Source organism: Acanthaster planci, linkage group LG01 (assembly GCF_054643075.1).
Source record: "Acanthaster planci isolate LZ-2023a linkage group LG01, COTS_SCS, whole genome shotgun sequence".
Taxonomy (NCBI): domain Eukaryota; kingdom Metazoa; phylum Echinodermata; class Asteroidea; order Valvatida; family Acanthasteridae; genus Acanthaster; species Acanthaster planci.
The window spans coordinates 37,802,669-37,828,221 of NC_141777.1; the positions used below are offsets into that span (position 1 = coordinate 37,802,669).

Consider the following 25,553-nt stretch of genomic DNA (forward strand, 5'->3'; position numbering starts at 1 on the left):
TTATTCACCTCGAACTTTCGTTGAGGTTGAGACCATTTTTGCCTGGTCTGCAGTAAAAGTAGATACTCCCTGAACCAGGTCTTCTTGACAGACGACGTGGCAGAAACGTCAACTGGTTGGGCGTCAGGGGCTCCTTATCCTTTGGGTCCAGGCTGAGACGTGTGAGTGACCTTGCATTCAAGACTGTTTCCACCTCTGTATCAAAGGTCAGGAACACCTCATCTGTGAATACACAACCATAGATCTTCGCACGACATCACCCCGGTCCGAAATAGTCAACGCCAAGAACTGTGAATGGAGGCCTTTCAGTTGTTACTCTGACAGTTGGAAGCTCTCCCACGAACTGCTGGCCTCGCACTGCATTTCTTCGCTTACGGTGAAAACACTTCCCAGTCACACGATGGACCGTGGCTCCTCCTATCACTATCCAGTACTTTTCTCGAAACAAGGACCAAGTCATCCCAACACCAGAATGACCCACCAACAAGTGATGGTGTTTGATCAAGAACGCAGTGATCACTTGCAAGGATCACTGGATGGATTACATCATATTCAAAAGGAACATTCCGAATCCTGGTCCCTATCTCAGCAGCCTGTAGCTCTTCCAAGGACAAACCACCCCCCCTCATTATTGTCAGCTCTAACTCGAGCAAACAAATACATCCTGAGTCGCAGTAACCAAGCCACTGTCCACTTCAGACGAATATGTACACATCATGTCGTCTATCGCCCTCTTCAGCTCTACAAAGAGAACTTGCCCCTGTTTCTTCAGCTCAGGATCAGCCTTTGACACCTCACAGGGTGTTGTAGATCACCGCGCAGAGCGACTGAAAATGCTGGCTAACGGTTTTCTCCCTACCAAAGAAATCGTTGTCCAATCAACCCGCAGTGATTATCAGTCATCGCAGCAGCTTTAATGCCTCCGAACCATCATCGGCCGGGTTTGAACCTGTCTCCACATAAAACCACTGTGATACTTCTGAGGAGGACTGGATCTTGGCGATACAATTTGCCACAAACGTATGAAATCTCTTGCTTTCATTCCGAATATATTGAAGCACCGATGTAGAATCAGTCCAGAATACTGTTTTGGATACTGGCACTCTCAACTCTGCATCTGCAATTTGGCTGAGCTTAACTACACGAACCACCGCCATGAGCTCCAAACGTGTAATGTTTTGCACCTGGAGTGGATAACCTGACTTACCCCATGACGAAGGGGCAAAGAACGCACCCACTTACATCAACCTTGCGAAGGTAAGTGACTGCTCATAAGCACACTCCGATGCGTCTGAGAAGACATGTAGCTGGCTGTCTACCACCCCGCCAAAGCCCAAGGGCTTGAAGCACCTGTCTATCTTGCGTCTCTGCATCCTGGGCAGATCACTTATCCACTCACACCATCGTTGATCCACCTCTGCAGGAACTTGATCATTACAGCCGATGCCACTCCGAAAGATGTCTTGCAACAAGACCTAAGTTGCCAAGAGAATAAAAGGCGACAAGAAAATCCAAGTGGGTCATACAGGGAGCTGGCAACTGATAGTATTTCTCTCCTACTACAGGGGGTGTCCTTCGCAACAACCTTGTACCCAAACTTGTCACTCTTATCATCCCACTGCACACCAATTGTGCGTTCTACAGGCAACTCATCCAATGCTGAATCCTTGACGCACACCGCCCTCTCGCTGCAAGGTATGGCAGAGAACACCTCACGACCAATGCTGAGCCACTTCCATAAACGGAAGCTTCTTGTGGCCAGTAGATCACAAAGTTGTCCAAGACTGGTTTTACAGCTGTTTCATCAAATCATTATGACTCAGGGCTGTACAACGCAGCGCTAACGCTGCACAGCTGGGCGATGATGTTACCCCCAAAGAAGTGAACAACCATGCCGAACGCTGCTGATTCTTTGGAGTAGCCTCCGTCTCTTCACCACAGAAACCGTAAGCATCACGAAATTGTTCTCCGGGACCTTCACTTTATGAAACATAGACTCTATGTCACCAACGATAGCATAACGCTCCTTACGAAACCTTGTCAGCACACCTACCAAGTTGTTTGCCAGCATAGGACACTGCAAAAGCTTCTCATTCAGGGACGTTCCCTTGAATCTGGCAGTCGAAGACAATCCTAGCCTTTTCCTGCTTCTGTGGGTGGACAACAGGGTGGCGTGATAAATACCACAGAGCTTCCTCTCTTGCAGGTTTCTCATCTCGTGTGGCTTTCTCAGGACGTTCCTTCACCGCCTCTGCATAGCTTTTGGCCAGATAGGCATCCATGGCGGTACTATAATTCTCATATATAGTAAAATCCTTCTTACGGCGCCTCTTCATGAGCCTCAGCCTTGCCTCAGCAAGTAGTCGGTTTTTGGTAGGTGAGGTTCCCAAGCACGCCACGGAAGACCAATCTGTGCCCATCCCGCGCCATCACAAACTTCTTGATGATCCTTCTTGCCAGTTTGTCTTCAAAGGACTCAGCCACATCAGCCACGCTGTTTTAGGCTCCAAAGTCTATTTTCCAGATTCACTGAACTTGACAGTGTAGGAGATTGTTATAACCAGAAGCGTGATTCACAGTTAATCTGGCGTTCCCGCCACCTGCGGCAGTTGGTCCAGTCAAGGCCTACCCAAGCAAGGACCTCACGGCATATGGCTAATTCCAGTTCCCACGTCACTCTTCCAACTGCCAAAATACTTCTGGCACATCACTGGGATGCTGGGATTGTGGAAACTCCAGTCTCCTAAAGTGAGGTCCCTCTTGTTCATCTTCCTTCACTGGTATGTTGCAGCTTGACACTGGTAGTCTCTTTACAGTCCACAGCCTCGGCAGGCGAACACTCTCGATGCCATCGAGGCTATGACCGTCATGTCAACCTCGAGGATAAGCTTCTGGAGGTTTTCCTCATTTACCGGCCGTGGTGAGAAAAAAAATCCGTCAGGACACCCTCCAGACAAGACGTCTATCAAACGTCGCTTCCACCATCAAGAAGAGCCGGGGTTTTTGCCTCCTCGAACCCTCACAAATAAGATCCTAAGGTACACCTTCTTGGAGGCTACTCTGCTTTTACATTCCCGAGTTTTTGGCCAAGTTTGTGCTGCTTCATGAGGTCGTTCGAGCTCCAGCTACAGTAGCTGTACTTGGTGGTCGACGATTCACTGTCTGGGTCTCACTCGCTTTCTGCTACAGAATCTACAGAATGGTAATTCCGATTGGGTTGAAACTTGGTAAGTGGTTGTACTGGAATGTGTTGTAGATAAAAATTGAGGTGACGTCATCATGGCGTCATCGTACAATTTCATACATAAATGTGAATTTTTTAAGTGTTCGCCATATCTCACTAACGCAATATGGTAAGTTGAAAATTGTTTTGTATTAGGATCTGTGGGCAATAGGTATATGCACAAAATATGGAAAAATGCGTGACGTCGTGATGAAAAATACGTGAAATCATGATGACGTCATCAAAACTGTGATTGTTGAAACACACTTTGTGGAAGGTCCAATTGTCATGAAACTTGCTGGGTAGATATATAATAGTACCAGTACACAAAGTCTAAAATGACGTTACAATGACGTCATCGGTTGAGTTTTTATGAGTTTTGGAATTGATTTTTTTTCGCTTATCAAATTTAAATTTTCTATTCATTCGATTGGCTTCATACCTTATGGGTGACAGACTACAACAAGACAATGTGCTTTGTCACGTTATTGTTGTGATGAAGTCATCATGGGGCATGTGATGTCATCAAAAATGTTTCAACGAACATATAGGAGGGTCCGATTTTTACGCTTTAGTTCTTGAACATTTTGCAAACGTATGTAAAAAAATTCACTGGAATTTGTTAGATTTGCCCAGTGTTCTGTTTTCAGGTGGGCGATACATGCGAAGTAGAGGCAGGCATCGCCTCTTTTGTGAGGTTATTTTTTAATCGTTTACCGTTAAATTCAAGCAACTCCCTCTTAGGTGTTATGCCCATTCACCTTACCCTTAGCTCAATGCGCCGGCTGCTAGCGAATTTTCCTTTCCCTAACGACATTGTAAAATATCAAGAGAGGGTGATGTCTCTGCGTAATGCATTTTCATGATTTCGGGGCTAACATGTACATTGTAAACTAAATAGAAGAAATGAACATGTTAAAATAAATAAGTGTGAATCAAGAAATGTACATTGTCAACAAAATCAAGAATAAATCCCGGAACAAAAATGAAAAGTAAATTTGCTTCGAACTGATGATGTACAAAAGATAATAGGCCCTAGTAACATGTTGTTTCAAATTACAACTAACAGAGAAGTATCGTTGAAATCGAATTCCAGTTTTAATCACAGTTAAACCTTTCAATATATATATATAGGCGAAAAAGCCGCTTCCATGGACAATCAGCATATCTAGTTCTTCTTTACAAAATGTGGAGGGCCTGACGTTTCGATTCCAACAGGAGCTTTCCTTTCTCAGAGGCAAAATGACACGTAGACAGGACAAACAAGCAAACGGGGAATCATCCATGTTCCGCGCTGGAATGTTCCATGAATATATTTATATATGGTTTTTTATTGATGTAGTTACATAGCAGAATCTTTGGCAAAAGTGTTATAGAACAGCTAATGACTGCTTTATCTCTTGATGCAGTAAAACGAGCCTTCCTCGTCAATTTATGGTATATTCTTTTTTCCCTAGGCTTTGCCTTGACAAAAAATAGAATTCTCAGTGGATCACCCAAACCAGCAACGGTTGTAATTGATACAGTGCTCAAACAATAGGTTACTGATTCATCTGCATATCGGTGGAATTCCAGGACTGTGTTAGAAGCCTAGTCAAACACGGAGCCGTGGTTGAAGTGAAAACATCATTCGAAAACAACAGGCTGACATCGCTCATGCTTGCTGCCGAGAGGGGACACTTTCAGCTTGCCAAAGTTCTCATCGAGGAGCTTGGAGGAGAAATTGAGAATAGAGGTTGGGATATGATCCTTATTCAATGACATAACTGAGCCTTTACTATTTTGGAATCAGATTAAATAAAAAGTCAGAATTTTGAATTCCCCCTTCCAAAAATGAATCCGTGAAAGTCTGAGATGGCAACTTAGGTGGCTTTGAATAAGAAACTTTGAAAAACACCAGGAGGTTGCCATACTGCACACTGGTGATAAGGCCATTGCGTTGTTGGTCAGGTTTGTTAACTTTAAACACCAGACCCTGATGTCAGTCAGCGGTCTGCTTTCTGAAAATGCTGGCTTCCTCTTTTTCCTTAAACTTGTGACTACAAGTCAAAATTATTTATTTCCATTTCATTGTGTAGATATAAGGGTTGTGAGGTTTACATTTGTAATTTGGAAAGTTGTGAAAAAGCTTATTGCTAACTGTACCAACCAGATAGGTTCAAGCGCACATCCTTGATGCTGGCCTGCATGAACGGTCACTACCCAGTGGCTACTCTACTCCTGAGGAAAGGAGCTAATCCTAACGCCAAGGACTCATCAGGAAACACTCCAGTCCACTATGCTGCTGCTTATGGCTGGTGGCACTGCCTCAAACTACTCCTCAATGCTGGTGGGGACCCTACCATCTTCAATGCAGACGAGCTGGTACCACTAATTAGGCTTTTGTCATCATAGTTAGACTCGTTAGATCAGCGCAAGAACGTGGTATAAAATTCAGATTTTGCAGCAGACTTGCGAATGTCGTCTTCATTGTCATTATCATTCAATATTTGGCTCTTACGTGTAGGGTGGATATGAATTATTAATGAAACTAAAATAAAATAAACGCACCTTTCGTTAATTCGTACATTTCTCAGGCTGGATTTATTTTGGGTTTACTCAATTTAGTAAGGAGTTGGGCTTAGGATTTGGCAAGTCACTATCAGGAACGCCTGGTTTCCATGTACATGTGTGTGTAACCAGACGCAGGGAGTACCTAATCAATTTTCGATAACACACGATCATGTGGAAGAGCTTTATCGCGACTGACGCTATCAGGGATGGCTGCAGTCGATGTAAACACCGATTCGTGAACACAACTCATGTTTTATTCACTATGTACGATGCTTCCTGAAACCGCTTTCATTTCTTAAATACTCTAAAGTCAGAAGAAACCTGACTATGTTGCCATAATTACAAGTGTAGCCTCAACGTCAAACTTTGGGCAAAGAAGGTGACAATATTTTTTATTCATCATTTCGAACTACCCATCGGAGCATAGGAATGGTAATTTACAATTTGCCCCTTTTGTATTATCTTTGTTCCCACACAAATTAAGTTTTAGAACATTTTTACAGGAATAAACTCGCTTTCAATTCTAGATGACCAGTTGGTTAATAAGGCTTGTTTGCAGAAACCAAACGTAGATGTCATTCTCCTCTGTTCCAGAGGTATGTTACCCCGATAACTCCCCTGGGTGCTGCCTACATGAAGGGCCATTTTGGGTGCGCAGAGCTCCTGCTGAGCCACCCCAAGGTAAACGTTAACTGCAGAAACAGGGAGTGCGAGACGCTGCTGCTGACGGCATGCTCAAAGTTCACAACTGAGGAGTCAATTAGACAGCTGAAGGTGTTCGTTGAGAATGGAGCTGACATCCACGCATCAGACCTGCGCGGAAGGACACCTTTCAGAGTTGCGTTAAAAAATGTAAGGATCAAATGGTTTTTCATTTGACCCTGCCATTTGTGGATCCCGGGGGCCAGAGTCGCATTTTTTTTCATTTTTTGAAATGTGAGTAAAAGATGATTCTTTCGGGACGAATCCTTTCATTTCCACAGCATGGAAAAGGTCCGTAAATTAGCCTCAAATCTGAGAAAGGCCATGAAATGTTAAATAAAGAACTTTCCAACATTTCTTGGCTTCCCCCGAGAATTATTCCAACCCCTTTTCCCGTAAGAAAAAAAAAGATCTGTAGAATCTATTCTGTAAACTTCCATTGTTTTTTATCCTTACTCCGCAATCGTATGATATTCTTTGATCAGGGTTGGACCGACTTGCTGAAGTTTTTTCTCAGTAAGAATGCCAACGTACCATTGGATGGAGACACAGCTGGTGATAATCCACTGCACTTGATTGCAAGGTCTTGCCTTGACAACTGCAATGAAATCTTGGAAATGCTAATTGAGAACGTGAGTCCAATCGCCCTCCTCTCGCCACATTTCAGGAACTGCTTCATAGGCAACAAAATACTATAGTTTAGCAACTTTTGATAACATGCATAAAATAAAAGTAGCACGCACCAGTCAGCAGCAATATGCATTACATGGACTCTTGGCTGGTAATGTGTCACATAAGGAAGCATCAAGCGATAAGCATGAGATATGACACACGGCAGCAAATAATATTTTAGAAAGAGCAACCTAGGCCAAAACGGGACAGACATAGTGAGTAGCCAGCAGTTATCAAGACATGGGAAACAATAATTGCAATTCAGAGACGTGTGTGATTTAAACACTCCACAATCAAAAAGGGGATGAGAGTTTAATATAAGACTCACTTAACAATCATAAATTAAGAAATGGGCCAATTCTGACTCAAAATATGATGATGCACATTGAAAAGAAATAGGCTGCTGCGTTGCTCTTAGCTGAAGAGTGGGGGACTAAAGAGTACTCTCTCTGGTCATACATTGCTGCTGGAGTCTGGTTGGTCCGTTGATAGGGCTTGACTCAAACCTATACGACCCCCTGCTTACCAATGCAGACATCTTAATCATTCGACCATCGATTTTGCCGAGGTTAGCTGGCTGATCAGAGTCGGATGGAGCAGCGCCAAGTGGGTACAGCAAACCAGTTCAAAATGTGCTTTGCGTTGGGGATTTTAAAGGGTTCTGTCGTGACAGCTAATCATTCAAACCATTTGTGGGCAAAGGATTCCCCCGGTTTGCCTTTTTGTGTAAGGAATGCAACCATGATGCATACGTCACTTGGAACCCAAGCCAAACGCCTTAAAATGACCTCTTTTTGGTTATTTCCTGTGATGATCAGTTACCAAGTATTATTAATGCCTTGTTGAACTAATTTAAAATGATGTGGGTTTTTTTCAGTTAAAAAGATTAATTAGTGTTTGACACTTTTAAGGTAGATCACACAGCCGTTTATGCAACAGCCAGCTTGGAAGTGTTATGTGCAAAAGTCTATACATATCCGTAAGGAAGCTTCCAATGCAGGAAATCGTTTTGTCACACCTTATTACCGAAGGTTCATAATGGATTCGAGCGAAACCTATGATGTCCGGATTTTTTTTCACCAGCCCTCGGACATCACTGAAAACAGAGTGTTTGTAACATACATCAGTGACGGCAATCTAATAGATATACATGCACATGATATTTTATCTTGTTCAGGAAAAGACAAAATTCTCTAAAGGTGACAAGCAAACCCAGAGGAGCCAGGGGGCAAAGGTTACAACTTTGAAGGAAGCCGCCCAGATGAAAAACAACAACGGATGCACCCCATTACTGGAATGCATTATTGAACACAAATTGCTCTGGGTAGTATGCTTACACTATGTGATGATTTCTAAACGAGCACAGGCAAATCCTACAGTATGTCCCAAGAAAGTGTCCCTCTGTTAATATTGTTGTCGACCCACACAGTAAATTTCAAAAATTTTAGTTGTCGTGTGTAGATAGTCCTGGTCCTTCGCTCAGAACTCTATGATGAGTTTTCCTCAATTTCCTTCAAACTTCAGTGCACAATATTCGATTGAAATGGTTTCAAAAGTTGTTTACAGACTTTTGTATCTAGGATGAATGATTAAGGTTATTGTCAGTAGCAACTAATTGGTGAGACCTTTGCAGCAGATATGGCAGCTAGTGTTAATATGCAGTTTGATCCCCCCCCCCAGAAACGCAGTTTTGAGTACCACGACACTCAGTGTCCCAGACGGCATGCTGTAGTGAAGGTAACTAATTTTGCGTAAAATATATTTTGAGTGTGACCTATGAATAGACTTTTATCCATTTCCTTAAGTGTAGGCATGGTATGGCCCAACTCAAATGAGAGACTAGGCAAGCCCTTTTTTCAGAATTCTGTCATCATACGTAAATCTTTATTTGTTTCAACTTACTGGTTCCCTCGGCAATTAATAAGTTATTCTGTTTGAAACAACCTTGCAAACGTCCACTTGGTTTGTTTCATATAAACTAAAAATTTGCATTACCGTACTCGTAGTTCTAACATATTTTACCTTGTTTCCGATGTTTCAAAGGTTTATAACAGTTTAACATTTTTCCTTCGTTTTTCTTCGGCTCATGCTCTCCCTCTTCTGGCAATTTGTTCCTGGCTCTGTTTTGAATACATTAACCTTTGAAACTTCACAATGTACAATTTATTTTTTATTTATCATGTCTCCTTACACTGCGTGTAGGCACTGATCGATCTTTGTGAGTCAGATATCAACGCACTTGTGGGAAAGGACTTTAAAAAGGTGCCACGTAAGTACAGAAACATTCTATAACACACAGGCAAGTGTATCTATCTAATGAATGAAATGTTTGGGCCAAAATTGGTTCTGCTCTGGATTGTGTTCAGCATTTAGTTAGCGCTTCCAAGTTTCATGTGAAAAGGTATGAAATAACCCTAACTGCCGCTCCAGAGCTATCGAAATATTTTTACTAGGTTCTTCGAGTAGTTCTGAAATGAGAATAGGTTTGTTTTATACTAAAGCTCAAATTGTGACAAGTTACCATGCTGGAAGGTACACGTAGTCTTGCATTTGAGGCTGTGTTCAACCAACTGATCTCTGTGTACTGACTAGATTGTACCCTCGCACATCTTTGTGCACATAAATGTCCCTGCAACTGGATTTTTTCTTTTGCATCCAAAGATAACTGCCGCCATATTCGATGCTGCGTCATGCACTCTATTTTACCAAGTTTTTAAGCAATTGCAAAGTAATTTGAAGGATAAAGATATTTACCTTAATACCCATAATTTGAAGTCCATGCAATTCAATTCAAAAGAGTCATGATGCTGCGACCGCCAAACTTAAAGATCTCAAGACTTCCGCAACATTCCAACACCTTTTGCATAATATGACTTCAACCCTAGTCTGGTTGTGCTTCCCATTCGGGGCTGATTTGTTTCATGTGGATCCAGAGTGAAATATGTACCGTGATCCATGTTGGATCACTGACACCAGAACACACCTAATCGATGGAGCAAACCAGTGTTAGGATGACTGATCGAGATCCAGATCCGCGTGAATAAACAGAGAGATCAGTGATTACACCCAATTTATTTTTGGCAATAAATTCGCAGGAAACTCTTGTAGTCTACATATCCTTGCGTCCAAGAAACCGTGCGAAGTCTTTTCAACGATCATGGCGATGAAGCCCAAACTGGATGTAGTGAATGCCGAAGGATACACACCCTTGTTGTGTGCCATCGTCGCTGAGCAAGCTCAAAATGCGAAAATGCTTGTATGTAAATATAATAGCTGATTTTCAGACTTACATCGTGAGAACAGAATGAAGCATAAAGAATTGATTCGAGTAAATTGTTGAGAGAGTTGTAAATTGTGTGAAAATTAGCAGAATTCGTGTGGCTCTCCTAAATATGACCAAAACTAGGGTGTAACAAATAAAAGAGGAATTTGTGCCCAATATACAGGGTGTATAAAAAAGTATACAGTCAGAAAATTAACTGCAAAATAAAAATGCAAACATTTTTCGAAAATCTCTTCTACATGAGTTGATTAGATTATCATGCTGTTATTAAACTTGTGATCATTAACAGATTTTCATGCCTAAATGACCAGGAGCTATTTTCCTAAATCGCTCAAAAATTGGCTTGCACAAACACTTGCTTTGTTCAGAATTGGATCAAAAGTCTAGAAAAGCAAGTATGGTGTGTGCTTCAATAAATATCATTTACTTCACCCATTTGGTCCTCCACGTGACCACCATTTCGTTCCATACAGATTCGTGACCTTCTCAGCATGTTGGAGACAGCACACGTGATCATTGCTCTGTTTTGCCTGAGAGCATTGATCTCGGCAGTGATCCTTCCATCAAGGTCATCCAGGTCCGCTGGTGGAGAAACAAAAACCTTGGACTTCAAATTTCCCCACAGGAAAAAGTCCAATGGCGTGAGGTCGGGTGATCTCGGTGGCCATTCCACAGGCCGAGGCAATGCAATCACACGGTTATCAAACAGTTCTGTCATGCGCTCTTTAACCGTTCTCCTCCTGTGTGGTGGAGCACCATCCTGAAATGATCCTGTGCCCACCAATCCCTTTGAAACTACCCATTTCTTTGGCGACGATAACGAGGCATTCGATCAATGACTGAAATGATGTTGGCATTGATCGTTTGGAAGTTCATGTCACCGTTCATGTTGTTGCGACAGACGAATTGACCAATAATGCTCCCGTTCCCAATCGAACCCACCCAAACTGTCAGCTTTGTCATTACTGCGTTGATAGTCAAACGTCGAAGTTGAAAAAAACCTTCCAATATACTCCAAGGAACAAAGCACGTACCATACTTGCGTTTCTGGACTTTTTATCCAATTCTGAACAAAGCTAGTGTTTCCGCAGGCCACTTTTTGAGTGTTTTAGGAAAATAGCTCCTGGTCACTCAGGCATGGAAATCTGTTAATGATCACAACTTTAATAACAGCATGATACTCTAATCAACCCATGCAGAAGAAGACATTTTGCAGTTAATTGTCTGACTGTATTATTTTCTTGATACACCCTGTATATCTTGATACTGAGCTCATCGCATGGTACAGCAAGATACGAATCAAAACTTTTGCAGTTATGATTGACGTGTGCTGTATTATTGTATCTGCAATCAGTGGCAACTTTGTAAAGCATTTAAATTTCAATTTAGCCCTACATGGATTCAATTCCTAGCCTGGGACATGCATTGGTAGATGTGTTCAGTGGTTCTCTCATGTGCCACGTGCCGCATTGTTGTTTAATGTCTTATTGTACAGCACATTAAAACAGAAATATATGCAATTGCACTTCATATATGAATAGGTTGAAATAAAGTAGGCTAAAGTGTTCATTAATCATTGTGAATGGATTGTGCATGTTCAGTGAATGTTGTTTTACAGATATTTGAATTTTTTTGTTTTTTTTTTGTTAAAGCTCCTGTTTCTTATAAATCTTTCTGGCGGTAACTTTTGGAGGCTGAGAAAAATCAACTAATACTCTGAGAAATTGGGCTTGCAATGCCTGACATGAGCTCTTTTGTTCAAATAGGTTTTTCATTTATCACGATTAGTTGAGTTGCATTCTGTGCCTGAATAGGATAGTAGGCCTACCTTTTCTTCGACTGTGTTAACATTTGATGTATATTTAGATCAGGAAAACATAAAATCAAAGTAAGCTAGGTTGGTATTTCAATAAGGCAAAGTCATTTTTGAACTAAGCAGGCATAGAAGCCACCTCATGGCCGACTTGGGCTGATAGGGCAGACTTGGTATTGCATATTGCCGTTCTTGAATGACTTCTAATGTGTTTTGTGTTGTTTGCTGTTTTGAATACTGAGCTGGCTCTGTTGGCGAATGTACATTTCAGATAACTGGTAAAGTAGACGTGTTTTCATTTACTTTCAGCTTGCTGCAGGTGCTGACCCTAACTGTTCAGACAAGCACAATGCCCTGCTTCTTGCAATTAAGTAAGTACATACATCAGCCGCATGTACAATGACATTGACGAGAGTCATTTATCTTTGCAGTAAAGCTATACAACTACTCAATTTTAGTGTTCACATCGAGAAGTCTTTACAGCTGTTTATACTTGGAAGTGGAAGGTGTGCCAGTAAATGCAACAATAGGTTTTCGTGAAGTTAGAAAAGAGCTTATAAATGTACAGTAGTTATTATGGTAAAGTGTCATTTTTACTTCACTTGTATATGGAATAGGGGCTGTTGCCATTTGTATCAGTAGCTCTGTACCTTTCTGAGATTTTAATACGTATTCTTCGTTGTTAGTAAAATGCTTCTGAAGTCATTGAAGCTGTGGCGGGTCTTTTTTCTTTCTTCTGCAGAAACAACCTGTTGTGTATTGTACCAGACCTCCTCGCTAAAGGTGCTGACATCCATGGATCCGTGTTTGAGAACAAACAACCCAGCATTATGCATTTCATTCCAGTCTACATCGGTAAGTGCCATTAATTTTTCCCACAAGGGCTCTCAGCATGAGAATTACTCTCTGCAGCTCGAATGGTTACAAGTTTGAATAACCAGAGTACATTTGCAACACTGTCCTACCCCAATATGTCTGATTACAGTACTTGAGCCATTTTCTTGTAATCCCATCATAACTCACATTTTGCCATTGGTTGTTACTCCCTGTGTTCACCGTACCTGCCATCTGGTGCACAAATTTTAGGTCAGAAGCTCGCTTTGTACTTAGCTATGAAAAAAGCTCTTAATGATAAGCAATTTTACCATGGCAAAATTGCCATGAGGCTTGGGGTCAACTACAAACAGTCAGGTCCAATGTGTGGAGTATTTGAAGTTTTACAAAAGAAATTTATGAGTGTGCCCCCAGCCACCCATCCGCCCTAGTGCTGGCTATAGAAATTCCACGTTTTGTACACTGGATGGAAGGACACAATAAACACTTCCCTCCCTCAAAACTACAGGGTGTCCCAGGAAAAACCAAACCATGACGAAAGGGGTTAATATGCCAAAGCCATGAGACATGATTATAATGTATAAGGATCTCCGAAAAGTAAAAGAATTAATGGTGCAAATGGTTTGTTTCTAAACTGGGCTCAGAACAGAAATTAGGAACATGTATTGGATCCGATTATTGAACATATTTCTAGGAAAGATAAACATTTATGGTGAAAAAATGTGTGTCTTATTTGAGCCCGGCGAAGATACTGCGAAAACTAAGGTTAGCACATGAGAACTAAGGGGCGAGGAACAAGGCTACCAGACGATGACAGATCTGCATTGAGAAAAATTACAAAATTCTTATGTATTATAATTGTAAAGTTAAGCAATTCTGGAAATGTACATTGGAAGAGGGTAACCACTCCATAAAAAATTCAAATGTATGGAAAACAGTAGAGTACATATATAAAACAGTGTGTGTTTCACAGGATGGTAGCGTGCACTTAAAACACATCTCTCAACCACTGATGACTTTAGTCTACAATACTAAACATGTTCCGTTGAACAGAAATCTCATGTTACGGGGAATCCTTTCGTACATCAAAATGAAGACACATTATAGTGCAATATAATACACACGTCGCCCATAATTTCTTAATTTGAATAACAAAATTTACATTTAAGCTTTGTACCTGCCAGAAGATTAGTGAGGGGGGATCTACAGGCTACAGCATTCCTGGCTTCTTATCGGCAGCAACGGTATTATGCTCCTAACTGACAAATATATCCAACGTGTCCAAACGATCTGTCTTTATGATAAAAACTATGTTCAGACTGTTCAAATTCCCGTCACAATGTGATTTGACCGTTAAAGAACGTTGCAAAAAAGACTGACCAAAAGAAAAAAAACACTATCATTCAATGCATGCAATTGACCTATTCTTGCTTTACAACAATCAAAATTACATATGGAAGATATCTAAAAATTTCCTTACCAGAATGAAGTCCCGCACTACTAAATTTCCGTCGGCTACAGCCACCGGTCAGGACTAGATGCAGCAATAGCTTTTACTTCAGAAAAACGACCAAGGAGGAAAGCAATGTGGCTATAAACTAAGTAAACGCAAAAAACGAAGAGATAACAGCATTCTGTGTGACTCCTCTCACGATGCCATGCGCAGAAATGGCCGTCTTGAATTGGGCGCTGCACCACGCCCTAACCTGCGCATGCTTGGCTATAGGCATCGACAAAAGAGGGATCCCAATACCACGCTTTAAGCGTCAATCTATGCACTTCTGCGTTTGAAAACGAGGCTGTATGTGCCAGCTTCAATTTTTTATACGATCAGACGATTGAAAGTAAGGAGTCAAGAAACAAAATACATAAAAGTATGTTAAATTCAGACTTTTCAGGCTGGAAATTTTTGTGGAAGAGTCTTTCAGGAAAAAATAACGGCAATTTACCGCAAAATAACGTACTTGCGAACCGGATACTGCATGTACTGTGTCGACTCAGCGGGCGCGCGCGACGAAGTCCAACACAGACAGCCTCAGTTTCGAAGCGGATGTGCTCAGACTGGGCTAACGTGAGATCCCGCTGTACACAATTTGCCCAGGCTATAAAAGAAAGAAATTCCTATTAAATGTGGGGAAGGACATGTACGTGTTAACCAAATTAATTCGCAGTACGTGAAATTCGGTTGGTTACATTATGAGAAGGAATAAAACTGAGTGCAAGAGAAAATCAGTGACTGGTGGCAGAATATTCGGAACCTAGGTAATTTTTATGGAGGGTTGGGGTAGAACAAGTCGTCATAGATTACTGTTTTGTACTGAATTTCTGGAGTTGCTCACTGTAGAAATCATCAAATCATTCAGCATTTGTCATACTTTACAACTTCGTGCCGCTCTCGTACATAATGTTCATCTGAAGAGAGCATGCATCTTTTCTTAATTCTCAAGAGGACTATGAGTCCCAAGTCTCTGTAGCCGAACAGCTTGTTTCAGCAGGAGCTTCTCTGCATACGGTGGATGACCAAATGAGGAATGTCTTGCATGCCGCTGTCAACAAGATAGACCGCAAATGGTCCACCAGGTTCGTGGAGTTCCTCCTGGACCACAAACTGGACGTCTTTGCTGCCGACGAGTTAGGCAGATTGCCCATCCATTATGCATTCACCAAATATGGGTATGTTAAAGACAAAGACTATAGTCTTGGGGCATCTATTCTACCAGAAAGTGCATAAGGACGATTTTTGAAGTCTTTCTAACGCGGCTTTTCTGTGGAATTGGATATGTGTTTTGAAAAGAAAGTGCGTGTGGACATGGTAGTGTTTTGAAACAATGTAATAGGCCTGTTAGGCCTAGTTTGAATAGGCCTAGTTTGAATCGGAGTTCATGTTTGTGTTGAGAATATCCTAACATCGACTGATTTGTTTTTAGTAGGCTGGCTGTGTGTAAATTAACTTTCAAACAGAGCTTTTTATACCGTGTTCAGCAGGATATTTTAAATATTGGTCTTTAGAAGAGACCTCACATGGATATAAGTACACTTTCCAAATTTCGCAACTTCTACATAAAAAATTTAAGTCTATGGTTAGCCATAGCTCATATTTGCCATTTAATGCATTTTCTTCCTTCCAGGGTCTTTGGCATGGACACACGGATTGCGAGCAGCCTCTCCACAGATTTTGATCCCACGACACTTACATCCTTGCTGGCCAAAGCCATGCAGGGTAAAAAGCTGAACCAGCAGGACAGGCTGGGCCGCACACCGCTCCATTATGCTGCAGAAGTCGGGGCCGATTGGTCAATTAAATCCATCTTTAAGGCGAGCATTGATGGTCATGGACAACTAGCTACTAGATACCTTTTTGACACCCCATAAGACCTCAGCAAATGTTGCAAATATGCCTTTGCCTCTGTGAAGGAAGCATTGCAGTGCAACTAGCTTGGAGACCTCTCAGTGAGAGATTTCCTGTTGTGTAGGAAATGGTACCCTCTAAAAACGTCCGGATCAGATTGACCAAGAATTGGGTCCCACTCGGTATGACCCTTTTCTGGGTCAAAATATGACCCCCTTTCGGGTCATATTTGACCTTTTCTGAGTCCACATATGACCTTCTTTCGGGTCACATTTGACCCTTTCTGGGTCATAATTTGACCCTGAAAAGGGTTATACCAAATGGGACCCAATTCTGGGTCAATCTGATCCGGACGTTTTTAGAGGGTACCCAGTTCTGATTTGTTGCTCATATTGACCCATGTGATCGTACGTCGTAACGTACATCCCCCATTGTTGTAGGCAAAATCAACACCCCAGCACCCTGCACAAGCACTAAAAGCTTAATCGGTAGCAAAGAGGATCAGACAAATCCGAGGCCAGCACCCAGCCGCATGGAAGTGACTACAGTACAAGGTCACTGTAACGATGACCATTGTGCGATCTGATAAACAACACGATAAGCATGGAGGCTATAGTGATACTGGTGTTCCTTTTCGGGATCAAGCACACCCCGATTCTCCTGGTGAAGAAGGCCAAAAGGGAGACTTTTTGTTTTTAAAGATTGGAATATAATGATCGTTCCTTTTTAGAATGATTAATTTACTTTGATCATTCCTTAGCAAAATTATGCCCCCATTAAGAGAAAAACAACTATTGACCGTTGGAATATTGTGTGATGGAAAGTAGATTTTTCCAAAACCATAAAAAGAGTTTATTCAAGGCAAAAGAGCATGAAAGCCGACCCCTGATGGCGCGCTTCCGGAACCCTTGGATAGGAAAAATAACATGCAAAGATTTGAGATTTTTTTTCGTTCAGTTTTTTCTTAGAAATCCAACTTGGAAAATGGGCTAGGATAAATATTTGCTAGTATATCTGTTTATAGAAACTGAAAAATTACCTGATCTAAAAGAGAAATTTCCTGCCAAAAATTGACCCATCACTTCTGAAAATCTAAAATACAGTGTAATGCGGCATATGCAGATGAACATTTACGATTTGCAATTATACGATAGTCTGTGGGTAAAAGCAAAACATAAAAACAGATCAAAATATTTTACACACTTATAATGGATAAGATAATAAGCATAAAGCAATATTTTACTTTTACGAAAGAATCTAATATTTTTTTAACCTTTGCTGACAACAACTACGTGATGTCAACTCAACAGAATCTGGAACACATCGACTGCAGGTAGATCAATCTTTGCAAGGTTGTACAGTTTCGTTTTCAAGAAAGCACGGAGAGTAAAAACAAATGTTATGGAGCGTCAAAAGTGGACAACCCCATTTTCTCATTTTCTGTCAGTAGATATTCGGGATTTCGGACTTTGCGTAAAGCATTTTCAAAAATGACCCCTCTCTCAAATAAGGAAAGCCTGGGATTAAGGTCCCTGACGGTACTGTGATGTACTTTTGCGGGTTTTAAGAGCTGTAGAGGGGATGGTGCAACTTCAAAAAACTGGAAAATCTACGAGCAAAAAATAAGAAAATGGGGTTGTCCACTTTTGGAGCATGACCGTAATTTTGCCAGTAGGAATTCAAATTTTAGTTGTCCACTTTTGATGCGCCACGAGAGTTGTTAAAGTAAAATTCGAAAATTGCAGTTTTTGAAAATACTATACACAAAGTCCAAAATCCCGAAAATCTACCAGCAGAAAATGAGAAAATGGGTTGTCTACTTTTGACGCTCCATAGAGTTTTCCTCTTTTGGAGCATCAAATAAAATTTGCTCGAGGGAATTTAAATTTTTAGTCGTCCATTTTTGACGCGCCAAGAGAATTGTTAAAGTAAAATCCAAATTTTTGCTAGCCGAAAATTGAGTTTTTTGAAAATGCTATACGCAAAGTCCAAAATCCCAAAAATCTACCAGGAGAAAATGGGGTTGTCCACTTTTCTCGATCCATACTTTCTAAAATATTTTACTTGAGGAAGACAAAGGTAAAATTCCAACATGAGTATTTCGTGGGATTTCAATAAGGAATTATTCTTCCAAAAATATCTAACGTGATAGGTCCGCCCAATGCAAAATCCCCATAGACAGACCGCGTAAGGGTTCCGGAAGCTCGCTGCGTGACCTGTTACTTTCAGGCTCTCTTCACATTCCAAAACTTTTTGGGCATGTGTTTACATTGTTCAAGATGGCAATTTTGCATGGAGTGTTGAAAGATCGTATTGAGACTGTCTGGATCGAAGCAACAAAGGAATGCAGATGATTTATGCCCGTGAATTTTCTGCATAAAATTGAAACTTTTGTCTCATACATGTATTCATTCTTTGACAATAATTTTCCCATCTTCAGCGAAAAGACGATCTTGATATCCAGGATAAGGACGGATGTACACCGCTGTCAATGGCATTGGCTTGTTCACGAGAATGGTAGGAATATAGTCCAGGCAACCTCACTGCATAATAACTGACGCAGCTTGACAACTGCATCAGTATTCTTGAAAATCTGATGGCAGAGGTTTGGGAATGAGATGTGAACAATTGTGTCATTATCCGCATGAGCATTCAAGCAGTACATGCTTCTGATGATCTTGTCTCTGGCATTGATTATCAGAAGTAATATTTAGAAAGGTTTAATAGATATTTTGTTCATTTTCCAAATTTCGACTAGATCTTCAATTCAGTTGATTTACCCTGCGACGTGTTTAGGTTTGATTTTTACATGGCTGCTGGAGCTGCTCCAGTGAGGAGACCGTATCAATTCTCGGATTTCAGAGCCCAGATTCTTTCCTAAGGGCATTTAAATACTTTAGTGGTTGTCCTCTAGCCTCTACAGCTCATAAAACCCGCAAAAAGTACATCACTTTACCGTCATGGGTCTTGTTTCCTAGGCTTTCCTGATTTGAGAGGGGAGTCTTGCCACGTGCCGGCCAAGCCACAACACCCCCTCCACCAAAATAACACTTCAAAGACAGCCAAAACAGGCCTCTGACAAGTTCCTGACAGCTGTCACTGATAAAAAAGACATTCCACTGCCTGGCCCAGGCATCGTCTTTTTAAATAACGCCTTGTATAAACCCATGGGGCCACTTAATGCACAGTCTTATGGGAATTGGCTAGAGGCTAGCTGGAATTTTTTTCTGTTTTTCTGGCTAGGGGAGGCCCTGACTTTAAAGTGACTAAACCTGGTTTTTCAGCATGAACAGAAGTAGGATATGATGGAAAGTGATGGCATATGGACTTTCATTTAATTAACAAATTTCCGATTTGGGTTACCACGCTGGAGGTCACGACCTCAGCCCAGACTTTAAAGTTATAGTCTTATTCCCCCCTCCCCCCCAAAAAGGAGCGGCCAATCCCTTACTCTCAAGGTACTCTCCTCTGACGTCATCATATTGGATTTTTATGATTTAAAGCATTAAAACCAATGAAATCTGATTAACTACTGGAACTGTTCTGAAAAATTCAGAGGCCTCAAATTACGCAAAGATTTGACTGTATGCTAGAAGCATTGGTTGTACTCGGCCACATTCATTTCAAGCAATGAGGGTACTGTCAACAGAAATGATATTGTAACGCAATGCATAGCCCACTGGTGCGCTATTAGGCGCTTGTTGCTTAGCAACGTTGTGCGCGTTGTGTTTATAGGCGGCTGCGCGCTAAGAGTCGCCCTCTTCCACGCACAGTGAAAAAGCTCTTCCTGCTGCGACTGTCCCCATGTACAGTTTACCTCCAAGTGCAGTTTGGTTCAGAGTTATAGTGTAAGCTGCAATCATCCAATCGAGTAGTCGCAGTGGGGGAGCCTCATACGTTGTGTGAGCTTGATTTAGTTTGTGATCGATAATAAATCATGGCACCTATAATGTTGTGATTAATTACTAGTACCGCACGTAGGTGAGGCACTATGCGCCTAAATAGGAGAGTAAAGTCCTGGAACAAAGAGTAGGCACAAACTTGCATCCAGTTCCCCCATTCTTTCCCCGTTGGTCCCCCGTCTGTCAGCCCTGTGTTGTTTGAGGGTGTGTGAGACTGATCTGTCTGTGGCGAGTTACGGGCCTGGCGGTAGACTTCCGCCAAAACGGATCTGCGTCTCGGTCCGTAGAGGTCAGGCCGCTCACTGCTATTGGTCGAGACCGACCCGGGAAGTCCTCAGAGGCTTTACTGCTACAATATCATTTATTTGAATTCTCTGCTATAATATTTCTGAATACCCTGAACATCAGCATAAACAGTGCCTCTTTGCTGCTTATAAGTACGTCAAAGTTATTAATGGCTTTTGCAAAGTGAATGCATCAAACCATTCTCCTAACTCTACCAAACAACCCACTCATTTGTTCAGGACGACAAGGAGGTTGATCGGAGAAGGGGCCAGCATCAATCAGGAGGTGTATTTCTCTTATGAGGAGATTCACAAGTATTTCGGGACTGCCATCCGGAAGCGGTTGGTTCATGGGGACTGGCAGAAGGAGAAGGTGGACAAGCATTTCATCAGGACCACCATCTTGAAGGAAGTAGTTTATGAGGACTGGGAGCGTGTTTTACTGACTATCTTGGACAAAATAGCCTCAGGAGGGGTGCCTGGAATTTCCTACCTGGATGCCCTTGAGGTACATATCACAGTCTGCTCAAATACTCTTTGAAATCACTTTGAAATGGTATTTTACATTTGATAGACAGATTAGCCATTCCAGTTGGTCAAGAGTCTGTTATGTGGCTAGTCTTAAATAATGAAGCGCTGACTTGTTTAGGCATAGTCATTGAACAGTAGAATTTTTGACTTGCTTTGACTTTATGACTCCTGACATATTTAAGAATAGGACTAAATATGTGCTTGGCCGATGGGCAATAACAACAGGATGTCACTTCTCACTACGAAGTGGGACACTACAAATGTTGCTTCCTGAGAGTCATATGCACAAAATCTGTGCAATATTGTTTAATGTAACGTTTCGTAGCTCTTGGTAATACCGTGGAGCATTATTTGCTAGAGTGCGACTAGGAGAATGCACTTTACTTGGTCAGTCATGGTAATGGAAGGATGAGACCTTCTATATTTACAAAGCCAAGGGAATCATCATAGAAGCATGAACATATGTTTATCAATACCTGCTACATGTACTGCAAACAGAAATACTTAAATGAGGTTGACATTGGACACTGCCAGTGGTACAATCCCAGGCAACTGGCTGTAGAATTTTGTGGATTAATTGAAAATGCAACCATTCCCTACCAAAAGAGAAAGGCTGGTTTACTAATCAACGTCTACTACTTTGAATAATACTTTGATTGGCATTTGGTCACGCGTCATCAAGATTCTTACATATATCTGTCATGCCAGGACGTCCTGGAAGGACAGAAGATCCAGCTGGCTGATAACTTGATTCGCAGGCTGTCTGAGCAAGACAAACTGCAGATGACCAATGACAAGGCACAGAACTTACTTCATCTCTTGGCCCTTCACGCTGTGGAAGGCTCCGACATTCAGAATAAGGTGACCTGACAAGCTGGCAGTGGTTCTGCTACTCTGCTACAGCAAATCTAATTTCTCCTATCTCTTTGTATATGTTATTATAAACACCAGGCCAACATTTCTTCACCGTTAGTGAAATCGTTTTGCTATTTGATCTTGAAAATATTTTTCGCAATTGGAAATGGAATTTAGGCTTTTTAAAATATCCAGCTTTATGACCATTTTCTTGAACCACGGATGTTGTTTTAATTTCATTTCATACTCTGCTGCTTCAGATTGTCTTGTTTCTCCTTGACAATGGTGTCAAGCTATTTGCCACTGACTACAAAGGCTGTACTCCACTGCACTATGCTACAGTCAACATGAATGCCTCAATTTGTAATATCTTTGCAGGTGAGTTTGAAGAAACGAACTGTCACAGAATCCCACGAAGTAAATGTTTGGGCTTTTTCAATTCCCATTTTGGAAGGTATACCGGGTAATAGATGCCAATGCATATAATAATATTCGTATAGAAAGACCATACATTCTGTAATATACTTTATACTTTTCACCTGTAAATTGTATGCAATTTAGCCTTTTGGCCACCATGTAAGGTTTCGGTAGACCAATAGAAGTACATTTATGTTAATCTATTTCCATTCATATTCATGGTTTGTCACTGAAAAAGAAGTTACCTCAGTTTATCTCATTGAGTGTTCCGAATGATCTTGTCTTTACTCAGAGAAAGATCCTGTCGGTTTTCAAAGCTGTGTCACATGTGTGGACCACAGGGGCAGGGTACCAGTTGCTTCGCTGTTCTGGGGAATGTTGTATAACAGGAAAATCGTTGACGTTGTCGAGTGAGTGCATTGTTCTATCCTCGATTTTGAGCTCATGTCAGAAGCAGCAATGTGCAAGTCAGTATCATCACTTGACCATTCACAAGACCTGACACTGGACAAGCAAGACTAATTGCAAGTAATAAGACAATTACAAAGGAACGCTTTTTGTTCGAATTGTGACTTTACTTCAGACAGAAGTCTTGTGTTCGTCTTGTGATGATCTTTTGAGGTCTCAACCACGGCACTGACAAGCAGTACTGATGGTGTTTCTCTTTCATGGTGTCTGTCCATGTTGCACACCAACAACAATTGTAGGGGATTTCACACCGTGAAAGCGTAACACATACCCTTGATGCAAAGTTGTATGATTTGTCATGAATTTGACCGTTGAACACTCAAGAATGAAAAGAACTGTCCATAACTTGAAAAGAAAGCTTTCAGCCATAACTTCATGCTGTATGTAAGCAGTACAGTAGCAAATGCAATGGGCGGGGGTCTCCACAAATGTTGCTTAACCGGCAACTTTGTAATGAAATTTAACATCTGACGTATGATGACAATCACAAATACACGTACGAGCACGGTTTGTTCGCTGTCGCTGTAAAATGGTGAAGGTTTGCTGTGCAGTGGTGTGCCATAAAACAGCAAAATGTATCGCTGAGATAAGACGTGAAAACCTGACTCCAAACTCACACACACGACTGTGCAGTATTCAGCATTTCATTGCTGTAGGACTGTAGTTCATGTAGGACTAACGTTAGTACAGTTCTCTAACGAGGCGCACGTCAGACTTTGCATTGACTTTCGATCGTCTCACAGTACTGCCAAACTTTCGAAATATATCGTGCACTGTGAACACCATCCTAGTTATTAGCAGTGTCCAAAAACACTATTTATTTCATGGGATTCGTCTTTTTTTTCTCAAACAGCGATCCAAATTGCGTGTTACTATGCAGTTCATGCACGGCTCTACGGCCAATATAGCAAGCAAGTGGAAAGTCACGTGACAATTTGACGTCGGTGAATATCCTCTATAGTGAACGTGATAAGTTTTAAAAATCGTTCATTTCAAACTTGTTTGGCAAAACATTTCCAACATAAAACGGTTTCATATTACGCTGCCCCGAAATTTATTACACCTTTCGCGGACTATATGCAGTAGGCGACTTTCATTAGGTCCCCTAATTGTGTCATAATTTGTTGCAAATGGAAGTTTGTTTCTTCTTTGAATGACTTTCATCTTCCAGACTGATCCAGAAGCATAAGGGAAGCCTGGATGTCTGCGCCACCTTCCCCAATGTCAGCCTTCTCTGTAAGGAGAAAGTAACCCGCTCAGAGTCTCTGCAAGATTGGTACCACAATCTACCGGATGACAAGACGACTGACGTCACGCCGCTCATCTTCACGATCCTCATGAATAACGTCGAGGGTTGCAAACTCCTGCTACAGAAGGGGGCCAGTCTCAATGCTGCAGACAGGCAAGGAATGACGCCTCTTATGCATGCTGTGAGACAGGTATGGCTAAATCCAAACACTGCGGATAATTTTCTGGCAGTATTTCATTCTTTGTCATTTTGGTCGTTCTTTAGAAGCTTATTCTCCATAATAATGGTTAGGATGTGGCCCGTACAACGGTTACCATGCCGTCTCGACAAAGTGTGGCTCTAAATGTGACTTAATGGAGGAGATAAAATGTCTGACATGAAATTAAAAATGTGTCATCAAAATTATAAATGGAATTTAAAGCCATTTTCCCACAGTACTTCTGTCATTGGCGATCCACAGTCAATTTCAAGCATAAATTGCCGCATTTCAATTCACTGGTCTTAACTTTGTGAATAAAATGTCAGTAGCTTTGGTTGAAGGTACATTCCAAGCCATGTTTTGCAGAACTTCGAAACTGAGAGAAGTCATTGTGGTATTGGTGGTGTAGTCTTGTGACAGAGACAAGGATATAATGAATGGAAATAAACAACAATTTGTGGTATAGTATCCAGGTGCATGAACAGAGGGGTTGGGGGAAACGGGGCTGTAGGTGGAGATGCAGGCCTGGCTTGAAACAACGTTTACGCTAGATGGCCTTGTTCAAGATAAACTACTTGTATAGATTGATTCAATGAGGCCTCATTCGGCAGTTTGGCTGGTACCCATGATTTATTTTGTGCACAGGTTGCTGGGTGAAATTGACCAGGGCTGGAAAAATGGTCACTCAAACTTGACCCCTACTGCTGTGCCATTATGTTCATGTGCATGCTGGAGATTCACTTAATTAACATGGCCCGTTCTGTATTTTGGAGAGGCTTGTCATGTTACCTTTACGTGAGCTTTGTTTTATTATGACTTCTGATTCTTGTCAGTGGATCTGTCAATGCACATATTACAATCAAAGAGGCTGTGACTTTTTTTAGAACGAGATTGTCATTGCTCACGTCTTGATGGACCATACCTACGATCCCAAGGAAGCCGGCATGAGAAAGATTGCCACCGGCCTGAAGGAGAAGGTTCCCTGGACTGCCAACTTACAGGAACGGATGAGCATGAAAGGTTCCATTCAGCTCCTTATCACATTGTAAAAACTGCTTAACTAGATCATTAACACCGTATCTGATGTAGGCATAGGAACGTACATGTAGACATGTCAAGCAGAAAATCCTACTTATCCCTGAGCACAGATATTGACAAATTTACATGCAAAGACTACCAACGTAAGGCTTGGTTAATCAGTTGCAAAGCACCGGCATGG

The 25,553-nt window shown here is 41.6% G+C and overlaps 1 protein-coding gene across 5 annotated transcripts in view; it reads left to right on the forward strand.

Moving 5' to 3' along the window:
• Nucleotides 1-25,553, forward strand: part of LOC110980508 (poly [ADP-ribose] polymerase tankyrase-like) — a 69,962-nt gene that overhangs the window by 26,755 nt on the left and 17,654 nt on the right. For all 5 annotated transcript variants that reach the window (XM_087133327.1, XM_087133324.1, XM_087133313.1 and 2 more), the window contains exons 14-32: nt 4,799-4,958; nt 5,376-5,587; nt 6,371-6,628; nt 6,964-7,110; nt 8,328-8,474; nt 8,831-8,887; nt 9,353-9,419; nt 10,246-10,406; nt 12,556-12,617; nt 12,989-13,101; nt 15,528-15,753; nt 16,209-16,395; nt 18,870-18,946; nt 20,856-21,123; nt 21,855-22,007; nt 22,262-22,379; nt 22,711-22,828; nt 24,058-24,325; nt 25,219-25,354. In XM_087133327.1, the coding sequence (XP_086989453.1) occupies nt 4,799-4,958; nt 5,376-5,587; nt 6,371-6,628; nt 6,964-7,110; nt 8,328-8,474; nt 8,831-8,887; nt 9,353-9,419; nt 10,246-10,406; nt 12,556-12,617; nt 12,989-13,101; nt 15,528-15,753; nt 16,209-16,395; nt 18,870-18,946; nt 20,856-21,123; nt 21,855-22,007; nt 22,262-22,379; nt 22,711-22,828; nt 24,058-24,325; nt 25,219-25,354 (2,935 nt within the window). The remainder of the gene's footprint in view (nt 1-4,798; nt 4,959-5,375; nt 5,588-6,370; nt 6,629-6,963; nt 7,111-8,327; nt 8,475-8,830; nt 8,888-9,352; nt 9,420-10,245; nt 10,407-12,555; nt 12,618-12,988; nt 13,102-15,527; nt 15,754-16,208; nt 16,396-18,869; nt 18,947-20,855; nt 21,124-21,854; nt 22,008-22,261; nt 22,380-22,710; nt 22,829-24,057; nt 24,326-25,218; nt 25,355-25,553) is intronic.